This window comes from Mugil cephalus, chromosome 4, assembly GCF_022458985.1.
Source record: "Mugil cephalus isolate CIBA_MC_2020 chromosome 4, CIBA_Mcephalus_1.1, whole genome shotgun sequence".
NCBI lineage: Eukaryota > Metazoa > Chordata > Actinopteri > Mugiliformes > Mugilidae > Mugil > Mugil cephalus.
The window spans coordinates 10,586,647-10,607,288 of record NC_061773.1 but is presented as its reverse complement, the minus strand read 5'-3'; the positions used below and the strand labels follow the sequence as shown (position 1 = coordinate 10,607,288).

The following is a 20,642-nucleotide window of genomic DNA, read 5'->3' as shown; positions in this document are numbered from 1 at the left end:
TAGAATAGTTTGGCAGAAGGCAGCCAGGAGGGAGACAAGCTGAGAGGAGAAGCTTTGTTTGGCCGCGGCCTGTCATATGGTCTGTTTGTTTCCATCTCTGATTATTCCCCGAATCTACCCCCGGTGTAAACAAAAGCTAGCGCCACAATAATTCATAATTCAGGAGACATCTTCAGCAAACAAGTGGCAAACAATTATTACCAACACGGATGCTCTATTTACTTTATCACTGAGCTCATTTGTGTAATTTTATTTATTGTACAGACGGAGATGTAGGCTCTTTACCAAAAAAAATTAAATATTTATTTGTTTCTTTTTTTTTTCCAGATTTCCATACATTTGCAAGTTTAGGTCAACACTGAATAAGTTGTGGGTGTCAGGTGTGTGCGACCAGTCCATTCACCACATGTCATCCTGCAAACCTCTTTCTTTTAATTAGACACTACCATCCTGTTGTTGGTGTTGCTGTTGTTCTTCTTCTTCTTTGTCCCTCTCTCCGTAATCAAGAGAACATAAGAAAAATCAAAAGCAAAAATCAAACATTTCAAGATATAAAATGAACCGAACATATTGTACACAGTCACACAGAAATCTGGAATGACGACTGGCTCCCTGTGGAACAAAGCTGGCCACCAGCCAATTCCATGATAAAGTCATTTTGTTGAGTCTTAAATCACTGTTGCGGTTTGTGCCTTATTGCCTTATAAATGGCTGTGGAGAGGATAAAAAAAAAAAATAACGTTAGCACACAATTGTCCTCGGTTTGTGACCTCCAAAACCCCCCTTCTTTTATAAATCACTAAAATACAACAAATGTATGTCAATCTCAGTCATTCAGACTGAGCGCTGTTTTTCTTCTGCAGTTCTTTTCATCCCGTCTGTTCCCACTTACTGTTGGCTTTCACTTTTCATATATCTGTTGAGTATTTTACAAAATTGTTCATAGAAAATAAATACAAATATTTTCCAGAATGTAATTTTTGTGTGACCCAGGTGTCACTTGTGTGGAGTCCTCTGCTACAGTGTTTGTTCCTTTTGTTCCTTCATGTTTTTATCATGTCCTCCTCCTCCTTCTCTCGCATTTCCTTTCAGTTGACTTCACTGTTACAGTTACCATAGTGATCATGGTATGTATAAATAAATAAATAAATACATAAAAAGAAATAAATACATAAATATTTCCTCCTTAAATAAATACATGTTTGTCAGACGTTTTGACTTGGCATGAATTAACTCCACCTACGTCACTGGAATCAGTCTCATAGCTTATAATTACGGTTCCCGTGAGGGAGAGAAACATATTTCTCCCTAAAACATGTCTCAATGGCAGTTTTGGATATCTCTTTCTTTCCCTGTTCTCATGTCATCACAAGAGTATTCACTCAGAGTATGAAAACTCAAAAACAAAAACAAAACAAAAAAAAACATAGAGGCGTGAAAGATTCTCTCGAGGGAGTTCAATGTCTGAGACTGGGATTGAGAGGTGGTACTCTGTCTTTAATGAGTACACAGTGCTGGCTCTGATTTCAGAGGAGTGTCAGAAGGTTAGAGAAGGAGATTGGGGGAGGAAAAAAAAAAGAAGATGGAGGAGTTTGAATGTATCTATGCACAGGAGAAGCTGTGCTAGGACCCTTCCTCCTCGGGGTTTCCTGGAGCGTAGTATCCTGCCAGTTGCCTGAAGCGTGGCCCCCAGTCGCTGAGGTAGGAGAAATCCTGCTCTGAGGTGGTTGACAGCGTGTGGATGGAGCTGAGTGAAAGTGCAGGTGAACTGGTGCCCTCGAAGGCGTATGTCTGGAAAGAGTCATACGGCGGCACCGACAGGTCGGCGTCGGCCTGTTCAACCTTCTTTCGGATGTAGCCTTTGAAAACGGAGAAGTCTGCTGCCGCTGCTGCAGCTCCCTCCGCGCCGCCACCCACTCGGTTAGCTTGTATCCACTGTGGCAGCGAGCGGATGTCCGGGCCAGAGTCACAGCTTTTGGCCTCCGGGAAATCATAGAGGTTCCTCAGAGCGCTCATGTCATATGCCTGAGTGTCTTGCTCCCCTCCGCCCTCGTCATTGTACTTGATGACGTTATCCCGCATGTCCTCCTCGTCCTCTGCCATCCTCTGGCCCTTCCTGTGGCGCTTCAGGGTTAGGATCAGCAAGACTAGAACTGATGCAGAGGGAGATGGAACAAGACAGAGAAAAAGAGAGACCACAATTGTAATTCCACATTACGTCAAGTATGTAGTATATGGGCTGACTGAACTGGTAGTGTTAGCACATGCTACATCCTCATGTTCTGGCACAATGTGGTGTGTAAAAGTGTATGTCCTCCCTTTCTGATTTCTTATTTTTTTGCATGTTTTTCACACCTGAATGTTTCAGATCATCAAACAAATTTAATTATAAGACAAAGATAACGCAAGTAAACACAAAATGTATTTTTTAAGTTAAGGTTTTAATTATTAAGGGAATAAAATCCAAACCTACATGGCATTGTGTGGGAAAACTGTTTGCCCTCTCCTGTTAAAACATAACTGTGGTTAATCACCCCAAGTTCAATTTCTCTAGCCACACCCAGGCCTGATTACTCTAAGAAATCCCTTCAATAGGACATGCCTGACAAAGTGAAGTACACCAAAAGATCCTCAAAAGCTAGCTCATTCTGGAACAAATGAGAAAGTAACTGAGATCTGTCAGTCCATAAAAGGTTACAAAGCCATTTCCAAAGCTATGGGACTCCAGTGAATCACAGTGCCACAGAGCCATTATCCACACATAATAAAAACATGGAACAGTGGTGAACCTTCCCAGGAGTGACCAGCCAACCAAAAGAGCTCCCCAAGAGCTCAGCAATGACTCGTCCAAAAAGTCACAAAAGACCTCACAACAATATCCAAAGAACTGCAGGCCTCACTTGCCTCAGTTAAGGTCAGTGTTCATGACTCCACCATAAGAAAGAGACTGGGCTAACACGGCCTCATGGCAGAGTTCAAGACCAAAACCACTGCTGAACAAAAGCAACAAAGGCTCGTCTCAGTTTTGCCAGAAAACATCTTGATGATCCCCAAGACTTTTGGGAAAATACTCTGTGGACTGATGAGACAAAAGCTGAACATTTTGGAAGGTGTGTCTCCCATTACATGTGGCGTAAAAGTAACACAGCGTTTCAGAAAAAGAACAACATAGCAACAGTAAAATCTGGTGGTAGTGTTCATCCAAAAGGCGTTGAATAAAGGCAACTGAACTTTCTTGAAGAAGTTTCGCCACTCATCAGAGTACAGATTAGTGACAAGTTGAGGTTTAAATAGGAAAACTCACATTTAAACCTCAATTTCCCACTAGACTATCATAACTGAAGAAGCTACTCGGCTGAGTGACGAAAGGTCTTCAAGAAATTCTACAAGTCCAGTTGCCTTTATTCAAGGCCTTTTGGATTACCATGACCGGGTTGACTGAGAACCTTCACAGACATACTGGTGGTAGTGTGATGGTCTGGGGCTGTTTTGGTGCTTCAGGACCTGGAAGACTTGCTGTGATAAATGGACCCATGAATTCTGCTGTCTACCAAAAAACCTGAAAGACAATGTCCGGCCATCTGTTGGTGACCTCAAGCTGAAGTGAACTTGGGTTCTGCAGCAGGACAATGATCCAAAACACACTAGTAAGTCCACATCTGAATGGATGAAGTCAAAGTCCTGACCTGAATCCTATTGAGATGCCATGACATGACCTTAAAAAGGTGGTTCATGCTGGAAATTCCTCTAATGTGGCTATTTTACAACAATTCTGTAAAGATGAGTGGGTCAAAACTCCTCCACAGTGAATTTCAAAAGTGAATTTTGTGTTAACTTGTGTTATCTTTGACTAATGTTAACAGTCTTTGTTACACAGCAGACGAGGCTTAAGAGTTGCCAGGCTCAAGCTTGCATGTAAAATGTAATTCATCTCCATTTTGCCAAGAAAAATGACAAGTTGAACACAGATTCAAAGCGTTCCAAACGACTGTATTATAAAAACACAATTGCACTAAGTGTGTATGTCAAACAGCTACTCTTTATGATGGATTTGCAAATACTTTCCAGTGAAAGTTTCTAAATACACCCATTGTAACTTTGATTTCACCTCTCAGAGGAAAGGCACAGCAGGGAGAAGATAATGTATTAATAAGTTTTACATTTCAAATGCATGAGCATTGATTTTTCACAATCCTGACTGCCCTGCCTAGAAATATGATCCAAAAGCCTAATGGAAGCCAATCTGTATATCAATACTCATCCAAGCAGAGTAGAAGTATAACTTTGTAGTTCTTCAACTTAAAAATCAAGGCCTAGAAATGGACAGAGCGAGAAGAATGCCTCAGAAAATTAAGCCAGGAATAAAAAAAAGGGGGGTAAACACTTGAGATGCATCACGTTATAGACTAATGAGACAACAAGAGGAAACAAAGGCTGTACGCACAGATAAATCAATGAGGCTTTAATTTCGGCGTAGTTATTTTAATTACTGCCTACATTTGTGATTAGACAAGTCTCACTAAGCTCAGACACCCACCCCCTGACTTCGTCATCCCTCCTCGGGGTTGCGCATTTCCCTCTGAAACAAGATTTGCCTCAGATTTTTCAGCAGCATCCAATGTCAGTTTCAGTGATGATGAAAACATATCACTGCTGGATATCAACAAAACGAACAGTGTTCACTGGGGAGAAAATGATAATGAACAACTCCATTTTCAGCAGTCTAGCTGCTTTCTGATTAACTAATTACCAAAGAAGTATTTGCACAAAGATTAATGTACAGTGCATGGGAAACTTAGCAACCACATTAGAGAAGGGTCTTTAATGTTGTCGCTAAAATTTCAAAGATAATTTAGATAATTTAAAAAAAGGACAAACGCCCATTAACTAAAAACTAATAATAATAATGTGTGTGTACAATAGTTGGCAGTTGATCACTAATTTGCGAGCACTGACTACAGGTCACGTGCGGTGCCATCGTCCCATTTCAAGAGAGTTGCAATCTCCCGAGAAATGAGCAATGGTTCCAAAGTGTGGGGGCGGCAGGTCAGGCATTTGTTTTGCTAAAGATAATGAGTAAAAAAGATTTAACAATTTTCCAACATGTTACCTCAAAATGAATAAGTTTCTTTATTAAAAGTATTGCAAATTCTTTTTTTGAGATGAAAGAGAATACAAACGAAAAGGTGAAAATATTGGCCCCTTAGTGACTAAGTTTTGATTGGATTTTTATTTATTTTATTATTTTTTCTTGTGGATGGCTATGGAGTGCATCGCCACAAAGAGAATACCCTTTCCTCTCTTTTAGCAAGCCCAATGAGGAAATACTCTATAGGGATGCCAGTGAAGGAGCTTTTGGATAGATCATTAACCGGTAGGCACCATGCATCTTCGGGAATAGATAGCCTCTTGCCTAAAACAAATGCCTACAAGCCCACAGCGATAAAAAGACTATCAATTATAATGGAGCCTGTACTGTCTGAGATGGCACCGCTTGTTTGATGCTCTGAACCCGACAGAACATCCATCTATACATTGCAGGGAAAAGAGATGGTTACATTGTTTCACAGTCAAACTAGATTGATGTCAAGTCGTTATGTGCTGCCTACAGGAAAATGCCCGTATGTTAAAGCCGAATTATTAGTATGCATGAGAAATGCCCGTGGACAAATACTTCGAAACGACCTCGGAAGTTAGGATGTGACTACAAAGCACAATTTTTCACCTTTTCTACCACCTTCTCCAACGTAGTTCTCATGAGGACAGTGATAAACAAAGAGCAATGACAAAATCTGGTAACACTTTCTATGAAGGTTGTATTTATAATTCCCTATGAATGCACTCATAATGTTTTATAAAGTGTCTATAAAGCATTATAATGGTCATTATTACCATCTATACATATTCACAAGTCGTTATAACCAACTTCATGATGCATTATGACAACTGGTTATGAATGATTATAATTTTAATCTGAATAGTGCATTATAAATATGTCAATATCTGCATAGTCACTTGTTAGTTTTATGATGCATCATAACTACTTTGCTTTGCTAAATGTGCATAATGATGCATAATGAATTTTGACTTCACCTGTAGTGCTTCATATCTGTAGTTATAAGTATATGTAATAAAGTTATATTAATGTATACATCTCCCTACAGCACACAGTTATAAACAGCTATGCAATATCATAAGTGCTATTTGTCAGCGCTAAGTAAAGTGACAAGAATATGACACTATTATTAACAGATATAACTTACTATGAGTACTTAAAAGGTGCAATGAACTAAGTCCTGAGTCTGGCATCTTTACCCCATATGCACAATGGTAATATCATAGGTGTTATTTGTCAGCTTTAGGTAAATTAGTGCGAATGAGGTGTTGTGGATATAAGACTATTATAAACAAATATGAGGAACAATGAAATGAGAGCCTGGACAGTAAAGACAAAAGAAATGCATTTAGTTCACTTTATTTCCATTTAAACAAACACACATAATCAGAATGATTATCAACGCTCTGAGCACATTACACAAACACATGAAACACGTGAAATGTAAAAGTGGCACGGCGTGGTCCTAGAGATGTGGCTCTTAAAAGTGCCTTTGGGTTGGTTAGGTGATTCAGGGTCAGAGGTCAGGAGATGGTTTGACAGCAACTACAAGAAGAACAGAGGCAAATCTTTAGTGCTCTAGCTGGGTTTGTTTTTATGCAGAAAGGTTTGATTGAAAACACATAAGCAAATCACGTTTTTTTGTTTAAAGCAGCCTAATGAGACATTGTGTTACCTCATATCATGCAGGCACCGCAGATTACCCGTAGATGGCTTAAGCTAGCTACATGAAAGTTACCAGACACGGCTATTTTTAATTCACAAATTAGATCGTTTTCATATTCTTCTTCTTTAGTGATTGAAACCATTCGAAATCATTGCTTTAATATGTAAACGATGTGATTCATGTAAGCAAAGTAAGGCATTAGCTCACAAAATACTAGCAGGACAGAGAGACAACCTACCTGTCCTGAAGAGGACTCAGCTGAGAAAGGAGAGAAAAGCCGCTTTACGACTAGTACATACAGTCAATGCTTTACGACAGTGGGTCGAGCTGGGGACAGAGGTGGGTGGGTGGGGTCAGAGGTCAGGGGTCATGGACTAAGGAACGACATTTCTACAATAATAATAATATTAATAAAAACGATATCAAAATAATATCTGACGGCATTCAATAAATGCGGACATTTCTAGAGCACTAAATATTTGCCTCTTTGGTTCTTCTTGTAGTTGCTGTCAAACCATCTCCTGACCTCTGACCCTGAATCACATCACCAACCCAAAGGCACTTTTAAGAGCCACATCTCTAGGACCACGCCGTGCCACTTTTACATTTCACGTGTTTCATGTGTTTGTGTAATGTGCTCAGAGCGTTGATAATCATTCTGATTATGTGTGTTGGTTTAAATGAAAATAAAGTGAACTAAATGCATTCCTTTTGTCTTTACTGTCCAGGCACCTCATTTGCACTAATTTACCTAAAGCTGTACCACCAAATGTGGTACAGTATGCTGAGGGAGAGAGGGAAAGTGTTGGGCATTGTGGAGCGGATATGATTGCTGTCATATGCCCTGCTCCAGTGTTGTTATTCACACCACATGATAGTTGTGAAAACACTGACCCTGAATCACATCACCAACCCAAAGGCACTTTTAAGAGCCACATCTCTAGGACCACGCCGTGCCACTTTTACATTTCACGTGTTTCATGTGTTTGTGTAATGTGCTCAGAGCGTTGATAATCATTCTGATTATGTGTGTTGGTTTAAATGAAAATAAAGTGAACTAAATGCATTCCTTTTGTCTTTACTGTCCAGGCACCTCATTTGCACTAATTTACCTAAAGCTGACAAATAACACCTATGATATTAACATTGTGCATATGGGGTAAAGATGCCAGACTCAGGACTTAGTTCATTGCATATTTTAATTACTCATAGTAACTTATATCTGATAATAATAGTGTCATATTCTTTTCACTTTACTTAGCGCTGACAAATAGCACTTATGATATTGCATAGCTGTTTATGACTGTGTGCTGTAGGGAGATGTATACAGTATTATAACTTTATTACATATACTTATAACTACAGATATAAAGCACTATAGGCGAAGTCAAAACTCATTATGCATTACTATACACATTTAGCAAAGCAAAGTAGTTATGATGCATTATAAAACTAACAAGTGACTAGGCAGATATTGACATATTTATAATACACTATTCAGATTAAAATTATAATCATTCATAACCAGTTGTCATAATGCATCATGAAGTTGGTTATGACGACTTGTGAATATGTATAGATGTAATAATGACCATTATAATGCTTTATAGACACCTTATAAAACATTATGAGTGCATTCATAGGGCATTATAAATACAACCTTCATAGAAAGTGTTACCCAAAATCTCTACATAGTTCTGACAAAATCTGTTGTGTCAAATGACTTCTTGCAGTTCTTAGTAATTATCCTCGTTTGGTATAAATGTCCTATGATTAACTTGTGGAGTGAACCACCAGAGCTGAAAAGCTTTAGTGATCTTGAATGGGGATTTTATTTTTCCCTGTGTCTCTGTCTGATAATGTACAGTTGTTCTCCTCTTACATTGTTTGCTGGGCTCCACTGGGGAAGCAGTGTCTGTAACCACTGTGTTTATTCTCCTCCTCCATGAATGAGCCAAACTAATTGCCACGGGGTTGAGGAAAAAGTCATGGTTTGTCGTAAACTAAGGAACACACCGCCTTGCATACTAAACAAGCGGTAAGACAATTATTCTAAAGTCCCTCAAAGGGGATGAGTAATAGGAGGTACAAAAAAAAAAAACTCCCTCATGTGCAGATCATCCCTTTCTTCATTAAATAGTGTTAAAGAGTGTGTGGCAGGCAAAGGCCTTTGATAACCCCACTTTCAACCAGGCCCCATCCCTTCTAGGTTACTGATGCTACTCAATACATACCACACCACGCACACAATTTACTTCTGTGAGAAGCATATGTACCTGTGTAAAGCTTAGTCCCATACATGTAGAGGTGGTTCCCGTGTGTACAGATGTTGCAGTAAGCGTTCCTGACAAGACGGTTAATTTACCCTTGGGCTACGATGGCTGCCCCCACGCGGGAGTTCATCACAAGCAGATGGGAGGTAATTGGAATGGATGCATGCAGATGCCGCGATGCACCGGAATGGATTCATCACATCAGGCCTATAAATGAACTGATGGAGGGACTGTTTGTTTGTAAGGTAATTAAGCAGAAATTTGTTTTCATTTTTCTCATCATCCAACAATTGATGTAATAGAGGTGGTCTGGCCTCTCTTGAGAGAGTGTTAGCTGGCTGGTTAGGTAGTCCCTGTGCGCACACAGGGTTGCGTGGGGAGGGGGGTGCACGCGTGCGAGAGATGATGCGTGCACAATAATGCGGAGAATGAGAATGAATGAATCGCATTGCAGTTAGGAGATGTGGAATGATTTGACTAAGCGTGTTATGTGCAGCGTAGAAGAACAATTTATGTGTGTGTGCAAATGTGGTACAGTATGCTGAGGGAGAGAGGGAAAGTGTTGGGCATTGTGGAGCGGATATGATTGCTGTCATATGCCCTGCTCCAGTGTTGTTATTCACACCACATGATAGTTGTGAAAACACTGCTCATCCCCCTGATCCCAACCACGCCAGCCCTGAGGCCCACGTGATGAGCAGCAGAAGGCAGGTGCCTCCAACTTAATCTGGCCTTTGGGCTTTGACGTTGAATCCACTTTCTGACAGTCAGTCTACCAGGGGGACGTGTAAGTGCCAACGTTTACACCACTGACACCACTGGTATCAACCCAGCATTATTTAATTATGAGGAAAAAAAAACATGAGAAAGTTTTTAAAGTTGGTTTTCTTTCACAATAGCTACCATGGAAATGTTCTCTCTACAATGAAACTTTTTTTTGACTCTTGCCATCTAATAGTTTAAAGGCCAAAGGCTTTTGAGGGGGTTCCATGTATCCCCAAACCAAAACCACTGCAAACATAGACCTTTTATTTATATATAGCCAGCAGAGGTTGCATCAGATTTGTACACAACATTTTTTTTTTGTTGAGGCTTTTAAAACCACGATGAATAAATGATGCCATACTTTTGAAGTTCACCGCAGTAGATGGGTCGGTTAATGGAGACGGCTTTAACAACTTTCATTAGAGGAGCTCTCTCTCCTAAGGCATGGATAGGAATGTAAGTCGCATTTAAAATGGCGCGGTGTCACGTCATCCATCATTCACAGCGTTCGCAGCCTGCGCGATGTGAACACCGTGAGCGGGACAAAACGCGGCGACGTGGTTGTCATTTCCTGCCGTCGCTAAGGAGTGGAACGCTGAGACTGCTGCAGGGGCGGATGGAGAGCGAGGAGTTAACTCATAAAATTTTCAGATGTGACGCTGCCAAACATCTTTGGTTTCCGAGAGGGTGAGCGTGTGCGTGCGTATGTATGTTAGTGCGTGGACGTGTGTCTGTGTACAAAAACCTGAGGATGTCTGGAAAGGCTCGTCTATTTAAAGCTGCTGCTCTGGAGGGATGCAAGTGCTGAGGCAGCTCTTTTGCCTGTATAAGCTCTCTACCCCCCCTTCCCCTCCACTCCACTCTCCCATTTATTCAATCTCCTCCTGTGTTCCTCAAATCAAAGTGGCTTGATAAAACCCGGCATCATCTGTACCTCTGGTTAAACAAAAACTTCCTCCTTACAAAAGCAGCACCAAAACCCTTAACTGAAATGTGAATGCCATTAAAACAGAATAAGTTTTTCATCCTCCTCGTCCAATTTTTTTTTTTTCTGCCACTGCGTGTGCAATTTATCATCGTGAAATATGGATAACTTCTAAAAGCAGTCAATCCATTAAAAGACCCGCGCTTTTATGAGCTCAAGACGTGGAGTTGTGTCTTCAGCAGCGTAGGATTGCCTTTTAACCGCTACTCCCCACTATTGAAGAGATCGTCCCTCGTGGTCCTGCCAGAGCCGTTGAACTTGGCTGTGACCCCAAAAAAAGCAATATTAATGAATTGTACTCGTCCATCTTCCGAGCCATCCATTGTGCATGCATCCATTTGTCCCTCATACATCCATTCATATATACATAGAGTACATCTGCTTACCAATGAGTATGAGCATGCACACCAGTAGAGCTATGAGTGCCCCAGGGCTGAGAGCTGCACTCATTACATATGCTGTGGCGTTGCAGGACTGGATGGCTCCCTCTGTCAAAAAAAAAAAAAAAAGAGAATTTACTATACAGATTCAACACCAGTATATACTCATTTCAGTGGATAAGGAACATTCACATTATTATTAATATTATTATTATTATATATTTTTTTCACCACAAGGTAATTTGTTTTGGTATTTGCGGCCTTGCAGGTGTAGTATTTTCCCCAAAGCTGGCAAGAACAGTTTGTTGCCTGGAACCCTGGCATGCAGATGACCTTTCAAAGTACCGCTGCAGCCAATGCAGATGGTGACAGTGATGATAATGTTTGTAATGGTGCAACTCCTACAGGAGCTCTCACCTGTGTCACAGCCACACACATGGATGGTCAGGGTGCCTGTGGAGCTGAGGGAGGGAGGCCCGCTGTCGACTACGAGAATAGGCAGGAAGTACACGTTCTGCTCATGCCGGTTGAAGCCTGACCGCTGGGTACGGATGCCAGCTGTATTGTCTGGGCGGGCAGTGCGAGAGTCGGGGTTAGAAGGACAAGATGAAGCAGGGAATTACACATGAGCGGCTTCTCGCTAATGTCTGTTTTTCCCTGGCTGTCGTGATATATTTAATAAAACTCTATCCAGGGAGTGCTTTTGTTACCGTTCTTGTTTTTTTTATTGAGACTGACAGAAATAAGAAACCTACAAATCCTGACCCTTGATCACACAGACTGATAACAGCATCACTAAAATAAGCCATAGTATTAAAAATGATTACGCTGTTTGCACTGTGATTACAATAAAGATACGTTATTCATGGAGTGCTCTAGAGATTTATTCTGACAGAGTACCAAGAATCATCCTTGTTACACGTACCCAGTACAATAAAGAATTATCCACAATGTGTAATTCAAGGACTCCAGACAAGAAGCGTGAGGATTGTAACTCTGGGTTAAATGATTTCAAAAAGCAAACCGCTTCTGTGTCATTAACATTCATCATGTTTTTTTTTTTTTCTAAAGCAAACAGAAAGGAGCAAGAGAGAGAGAGAAAAAAAGTGTCAGAGCGACTGCTTGAAATTAAAATTCACCCGTGTGTGTGTGTGCGTGTATGAGTTCTCTGCCTGAGACATAGATAAATGTAACAGAGAACACAGGACGAGGCTTTGACAAATAGACCGAGAGTGCTTTGTGGGGAGACTTGCATGGAGGATAGCAAGTAATCCATCTCCCAGAGCATATATCACTGTTACCCATGTCGCCCTCGAGCTCCTCTGGCACGTGTCGAACAATTTTCATATTACCGTTTATGTACGGGAACGTTACACCCCGGAGTTTGTCCTTTTGACTTTTGACGCAGCCGTACGCTTTTGGAAAAGATTCTCCCCCGACATATAAATAAACACATAGACGGAGGTATCTTATGTAGGCTTTGAATCGAAACCAATAAACTTGAAAACTTGGTGATGTGTCGCCTCCCACGGCAACCTTTACTGTATCTCAAAGTAGCTGTTTGCCTCAAACAAACACAACAGGGTTCTGGCATAAACCTGAAAACAAGTTCTCTAAACTAGGTTTGTGTGTTTTATGTAGTACCGTGCGTTCTGTTTTTCAAGGTATGACTGCTCTAACCTTTACCTTCGCTAGTCCTAAATTAATCCCGCAGTAACGCACGTAACGATATATCTTTTGGCGACCGGCCGACCAAACCTCACCAGAAAACAAGACTCAACATTAGTTTCGGTCCTTCTACGGATTTTGTTTTGTGACGTTTCTGCGCATCACAAGTAACGTGATGGCAGTTTGTCATGTTGTGGTTTTTGCTTTACAGAATGACAGCAACAACCTCAAAGAGTTTAACAACACTGGGTGGGGAAAAAAAAAAAAAAGCCTTTTCATCATAGTGTGTCAAGGCTTGGCGACAGAACACAATGTGAGGCCATGATTAGGAAAAAAAGAAGTGACAGATTGAAAGTGACAGGTTGACAAATGTGTCCGTACAAAGAGACACCAGAGTGGGACAAAAGCAATAAAAAAGGGGATAAAAAGTCTGGATGGTGCATTGTTTCCTTTTACTAAAACATATGTGAAGCATAAGAGCGTTTGGGAACATGACTACAAATGGTTTATGTTCACATTGGTCAAAAAAGGTTAATATTTGCGTGTGAAATACGAGTGGAGGAGTAACATTAAATTCAAGAAAGCACTTTATATAAGGAGTTTATGCATCATTCTTCTTCAACACATGATTATAGGTTCTATGGGGATGAAAAAAAGAGACATTTTTGTTAAACTTGTACTTTACATGTGTGCATGTACAGTGTGTGTGTACGTTACAGGCCTTGTGTTATGTGCCTTTCCATATGTGCATGTGAGTGGGACCTCGCTGCGTTCGCACAGTGACATTTCCCTGGCTCGGTCTGCTCCCCTGACATTTTCCTGGTGTCAGATCAATCTTGATTTAGTCAGATGTCACATTCACTTAGGTACACATCCCTAAACAAGGGATCTGCAAGCCCGTTTGCAAAAACACAGACAAGCGGGGGGAAAAAAAAAACAACAACAACTCATCTGCTGCGGTGGGGGAGCGCAAGGATTTTAATGTTCTCTTACATTTTGCACATATGCAAAAATCTTGTGCTTTTAAAATTTTCACGGCGCATTCAGGACACTTTGCACTTTACATGGCAATCTAAAGCAGCACTCAGACAACAGGCTTTAAAATCTTAAGCAATTTCTAAATTAGGCTGCATCCGAACGCAGAGGAGAAATGGCAGACGTGCTAATCTTAAATATGAACTCACTATAAAATCATTAAATAGGCCTGATTGCAGGCGCTGTCAACACAGGTGGTCTATTCCCCAGCAGGAACTGCAAGTGAGACTTTCTTTGTTCAGTTTTACAGTTTTCCAACAGTAGAATGTTAGTCAACTTGGTTGAACTGGTTAATAAATTAGGTCCTACACATTAGCTCAGTAGTCTGAGCCCAGCTTGTAAGGAAACTAGCTCAACCTACTTGAGAGGTTTATGCAGTAAAGCAAAAAGAAAATCATTGCAAAATAAGTTGCCCCTCGGGTTAAAACGTCCTTGTTAAATTCACTTCCTCTGTCATTTTATTTTGATCTTTTTGTCCTTAACACCAAGAGCACCCATTGAATCTAAATTTAAAAGTTAGTATTCCAAACACAGAGCGCACCTATTATTATTATTTTATTTTTTCTCTTAAAACTGTAGAATTTGTCTTAAGTACAAGGAATTAGGCATGCTGTGGCAATAAATACTTCCTAATAATATTACTCTGCTAAAAGGACTAGAACAGGTGGTGTTCAACCAAAAATAATGACAAAAATAAATCTGCCTGATTATGAAGCCAATTTACTTAAGAGTCTTCAGCAGTTTTCAAAATCGTCAGGCAGTGAACTTTATCATTCGTCTAAATAAATAATAATTAAAAAAAACGTCAAACCATCTGGATCCTAAATGAGATGTTTAAAGCATTTAAGTTATTGTTCGGTACACTGACAAGAGTTGCAGTCTCTTAAACTTTTACATCCGTGGAATCAAATTCTAAAAGTATTTCACCAAACTCTCATCCTAAGGCCTTGGACATTTGTCAGCTGAGTACCGCTTGGCTTTACCGCTCACAACAAATGTAACAAACCGGACTCCTGCCTTTAGCATCATACCCTGTAAATATAATTATCCAGATGATGACATCAGCACAGCTACTCGGATATGTCTCTTCACCCATAATCCAATAAGACCTTTGACCTCTCACCTTTGACATCCCACAGGGTGAAGTGTCGATTGCTGGAGGCTTCAGGGGCCAGGGTGAAGTAGAAGCGATGTCCAGACTGAGGCTCATCTCTGTCCACGACACTGATGGTGTGAATTAACTAAAGGGAGATAAAGGGACATGAAAGAAAGAAGGGAAATGAGTAGAAAAAGCACTGCCTATTTCAAACGCAGTGAGTGTGCTCGCATTCAACCGACTGAGAAGGTTTCCAATGAAAGCAATTCAAAGGGGTGACATAGTCACGGAGAGATAAAAACTTCTTCATCCACAAAGTTGACACAGCAATATAAAAAATGTTTTAATGTTAGAAAATGCTAAACGATCATGAAAAGGCTTCGCTACAAAGCTTTGACCGGAGAAGGACCGAGCCATTCTGTGAGGCTGTCGTCTTAGCTCGAAGGAGCAGAGTTGAAATGGAAATGTGCAGGAAAAACAGAGAGACGGAGAGATGTGGTGTCGTCCTCACAGCTAATGCAATAATAGTGATAACGCATTCAAGATAAAAATCAACCGTGATCCAATTATGAGGACTCAGTGTGTGCACAATAAGGGGAGATAGGATTCACTGTGAGCTGAAAAGGTCTTTTCACCTTAACACAAGGCTCTGGGTGACAATACCTCCTTCTCTCTTCCTATAAATCTGCAGCCAGGATCAAACCACAAGCCGATAAATGATATTCTCACATCACACCTGTCGGCTTCGTTTCCCCACGAGTGAGCCCGCGTTCTTATGAAGACTACCGTCACATTTCTTTACGGCACAGTACAAAACAAAAACAGAAGTTTCTACATCGACGTAGCTGGATAATATAAACCACAAGAGGGAGGAGACGTCGCTGAGTGAGGTATAAATGCAGGATGTGTTAAAGAAGTTGAAACGGAAATGAGATGGTTCATCACAAGGGGCTGTCCATGAATAAATTTGTTTTAAATATCCAAGCCCTCTGAAGTACATGGCTTTTAAAGGCGCGGTTCACCAAAACAAGTGCGGCAAGAAGTATCAGGGATGCATGGGTAAAACCAAGCTTTAAAGCACTACATTTATAACTAAAAACAAACCTTCTACAGTTGTACAGAATATTTTATTGAGTCATTTTTGTAAGTCTTAGTTAGCATATTTATCCACCATGATTCTGCTGAGCTTCTAAGGATGCCTTTTCTATTTCTATTCCATATATGAATAAAACAGACTTTGCCAAGACAGTCTTATGCGGTTTATGTTATTTTTTTTCTGTATTTTTTTTCAATAGTGAAACTATTTTTCAATTTTTATAACACATTTAGAAACTGATGTCATTTTCTGTAGAGCTGATGCTACACACCTGAAGGACTTAACATCTGCACTTTGCGTTAGATTTAAAGTCTCAGTGCTGCAGAGGAAGTTGAGGAAGTCCTGTGTTGTAAAACAGAATGATGGAGGAAGTAAATTATTCGTCCTTTGTTTTGATATTTATTATCCGTCTGTTGTTAATGAGGGTTAGTGGTCGACTATTTACAGGCTTTGTACTAAGTCAATACCTACTGCTGGTGCTGGGTTATATTAATTCACAGTGGCCTGGCAACCATACAAAGAAATAATGTAGCAAATCGCCTTCTGACTTTTCCGCCTTTTATTTTATAATTGATTAAACAAAGAGACATAATGTGTTAATTGGTGAGCGCTTGGGGTGGTGGTGTTTTTTTTTTGTTTTTTTTGCAGAGTCAGGCTGTTTTCCCTTGTCTCCAGATGTTGTGTTAAGTTATGCTCACTGGCTGCTCATTACCATATGGAACAGAATGGTAACATATTTTCATCAAGCTCTCCACCAGGAAGTGGGCAAAACAATTAATTTAAAGTCTGCTCAGAAACATGAAGACAAGTGTTAAAAACCTAACGAATAGTGTTTCAAACTACTCCTTTCCACTACAGCAATGTTTCAGCCTTTTCTTGGCAGCATTCTCCCACTGCAAACACCACAAGCCTTTCTCATTGCCCAGTTCGTAAGGGCTTTCAATCTTGGCAGATCTTCCATCTACACAATTCTACATTACCTAATAATAAACCACCGACAGTCTCCAGTGAGTTGTGTAAGAAGGACTCATAATACACTATACTAAATGGAGAGGCTAAGTTAAATTTAAAACAAATTTGAAATTCTTTAAATACACATTAACATGAATCCAGTGTATTTTAGTGAAGGGATGAGGGATAGCTTAAAACTGAGTGCAAAACCATAATAATGATATATATTTATAAATGGCACTAAACCGAGTTTAATATAGAACGCATATAGTAGGTAGGGGGTCCCTTTTTATTCTCTCCATCAGTTTGGGGTCTGAAAAACATTGAAGACACCTGCTTTACATGGTTGGGAAAAAACGGAGCCAGGCTCTCTCTCTTAATTCTAACACTGCATTTTTTACAGAATCTTGTGAACACAGCAACAAAGAAGTCCTTTTATTTTTTAAAATGTAAAAAAAAAAATCGAATGTTTCCTAATAAACTCCTGCATGTCATATATGTCATGATGTAGCCCGTAGCCTGACGTGTACGTTCTCAGACATCTAACTACACATCGTGGAGATGTGGACCACGACAGCTGAGGCTGGTCTGAAATGCATTTTCTGGTCCTTGTCTCTCAGTGCGCTGAAGAGCACTCTCCTTGGCCTCCAACACCCGTCTCCTCAGACATCTTCGCTCTTGTGTGTTGCAGTGATTTCTGTGGAAGTGCCACGGTTCAATATCTGTTCGTCTCAATGTGTTTAGTTCCAGTCGTTAAAAGTCTGAAGTACACAAAGAAACCGAACACAACGGAGGACTGCCGTTGACTCAACCAGGCTGCAGGCACATACAGCTCAGGGGCAAAATTAGTAGAGACCCACATGGTAAACAACCCCCAGGACTATTAAGGCACATCCCAGAAGGATTACAGCATGCTTTTCAATGGGTGTAATTTCCTTTTGTGGTCACTTAAAAGCTCGCAGTATCAGATAACATCGAGGGAAATGCATCGACTCATTACTCTGTTGCTGTAGTGGCAGCCTCCTCTTTCAGGTGCAGAATACTTAGAAAATGTTAAACGCAGCCCTGTTTACCGGACTGAACCAGCGTGTCTCCTCTTTCATCTCGCTCAATCTATTCATCAGTTATTTCCTTTTCCTCCGATACCTTGTCCTTTACATTTATCTTGTCTATAGCATGCCACTTTCATCCTTGTCCTTCCCAGAAAAATGTGTCCTTCATTCATTGCACATTTGCAAATTGATTATTCAAACAATCATACCCTAGATATGCTCCACACCTTTTCTCACGCATCTGAGACATCTGCTATATTGTGTGATTTTTTTATTTTTTTTTAAGCTCACGTTGCCTGTCTCTGAGCCAGCCTCATTTGTGACACCGTGCATGACTGCGAATTATGAGCCCGAGCGGCAGCTATGCATTTGCTGTGACTAAGCTACTGCTGAGCACACTTCCGGGACACAATTGTACCTCCACAATAAACAGCTCCCCAGCAATGACGTTGCATCACAGACACGGAACAGGCTTAGTCATACCCACGGCTCAGGAAGGCTGTTTGGGATAATATGGCTTACTTTGTAATTACAAACTGCTACGGCGTGATTTCAGGGTAAATCACACGCTTCTAACTCAGCGTGCTGCAAAGTCTGCACTCGAGAAACACATGAGATGAGTGTAAGAAACAACAGCATGTGCCACTTTACCTAAAAAAAGGTGATTTAAAAAGGGGAAAAATCATTACATGACATCTGAAATCTTTCCCTTGTTCCAAAACGCAAGTTTAATGGCTTGGATTTTTTACGCTATAGCTGTTCCTCCAAAGTACATCCAACGCATGGCTTGCGTGTCATGTACTATTGGGATGGGCTGCTGTGTCTCACCACACTGTGTCAGCGGTCAAGTAACTTGGATATAAACATCTTGACTACAGGTGATGGAAGACACAGCTGCTGTGTGTTTGCTATTAGGGTTAGCACCACTGCTTTTGCTGTGGTTGGCACATTTGCAGGTGAAAAGGCTGAGAAACCTACCAAAATTCTGCATGACTCTACTGCTGAGACTCATTTAGAGTACTGCGGGGCATAGACGTCGAGTGGTGCACATGTTTGTACCTTGGAACCTCCTCAGTTAACCATTCCTTGATGTGGTCGACCTTTTTGATCCACGACAATCGATTTGTAAAACTGCGGAGATGGAGGAGCAGCCCGAAATACTAAAGTGGAAACGCGCCGCTGCCACCAGGTTGGTGAATTATAGCTCTCTATATATGCATTGCTTTAAAATTCAATGAACCAGAATTACATCTGATTATGTAATGACAGGTTTTAGTCAGTAAGTAATACAACTAAACAGAAGAAAAAATGACCTTCTTAGATGAGGTCTTCAAAGCTGTAAACTACATTTTGAACACAATCCAACACCTCTACATGTGCCCTCACAACGACAAGGCGAGGAAGAAACCCCCACACATTCATGGTGAACTATGAAAAAAGCAGTGGCACAAGCTGTAGGCCAAAAAAGATTTGATCTTTTCCCCTCATCATTCTTTGAAGCTCTGTCACGTTGATTTCAGTGTGAAGGTGAAAGAATAATGAGCCACTAAGACACTAAGAGCAGTGACTTTATCATAAACCGAGGGCTGAATCTTTGAAGAATATGAACAGCAGTGAAGTTGTAGTAAGAGAGCCGTGATTCGCTTTCTGTGACTCTGTCCTCAGCAGGGGAACTCTAACGCGGCATCTCGGGATGAGCGCAAACTGAGGGAAAGAAGGAGAGAGAGAAAGAGAGACGAGGAGTGAAGTGAGAAAGGGAAAGAGAGCGAGTGTGTGGGAGTTTATCGAGCATCCAGCGAGGCTCCCTCAAGCACAATCACCTAATTAGATTTCTATCTAGCTGTCCCCTTTCCTGACCCCTTTAAATCTCCCGCATCTCTGGAAAGCAAGAAGGGGAGACTTTCCCAAAAGTGCAGCCCAATCTGCATCGAAGGTGTCTGAAAAGGTGAAGGTTGTGAGAGGGAGGCGACTTCCCTGTTCGCAGCAGAAATCAGCCTTTTCACGACAGCTGTGGGGGAGTGGGGGGGGGTAATGAATAAAAAAATGAATACGCAAACACATAACTACTTGAAATGTGCTGTGAAAGGTTCATCCCAGAATCCCAGAACGCACTGTAAGCGTCAGAGGTTGGCTTTCAAATACAGCCCTTATTCGGAGTGGTGAAAAGCATAGCCTACGGAGAATTAAAATGTCTGGATGCATTGCTCAGAATTTAATTAAGTATTTTTTTTAGACATTGTGGCTGTTTTGTTTTTTTTGTTTGCACAGTGTCAAAAGGCAATAAGATAAGACTAAAAACTATCTCTGGTAGTTTTTTCATCCCCTTATCTTCTCTGCTCAGTCAATAATTAGAGTAAATGTTTTTAAGGATTTGTGGTTCAGGATCCAGTGACATGATCATCTAAAATGAATAAACTGTAGAGCGACTAATCAATATGGTCTTCTAAAGGCTAGCTCATTTTGAGTTTTTATATAGCTATTTATAGCTACTCATAGTTCTTCTGGTTTCCCTGTTTGAAAGACGAACACAGACCACTTTCCTAATATTGTGTAGGCCTC

The 20,642-nt window shown here is 40.7% G+C and overlaps 1 protein-coding gene across 2 annotated transcripts in view; it reads right to left on the bottom strand.

Annotated features, from left to right (window-relative positions):
* Positions 1-280: 280 nt before the first annotated feature.
* Positions 281-20,642, bottom strand: part of LOC125007280 (cadherin-22-like) — a 150,381-nt gene continuing 130,019 nt past the window's right edge. Inside the window, exons 11-14 of one of the 2 annotated variants that reach the window (XM_047583997.1) lie at positions 15,012-15,129; positions 11,603-11,752; positions 11,192-11,293; positions 281-2,153 (exon numbers count right to left, since the gene is read on the bottom strand). In XM_047583997.1, coding sequence (XP_047439953.1) covers positions 1,624-2,153; positions 11,192-11,293; positions 11,603-11,752; positions 15,012-15,129 — 900 coding nt within the window. In that variant the 3' untranslated portion in view covers positions 281-1,623. Of the gene's footprint in view, positions 2,154-6,601; positions 6,662-11,191; positions 11,294-11,602; positions 11,753-15,011; positions 15,130-20,642 lie in introns of those variants that run through there. The other variant, XM_047583998.1, reaches the window with a different exon arrangement.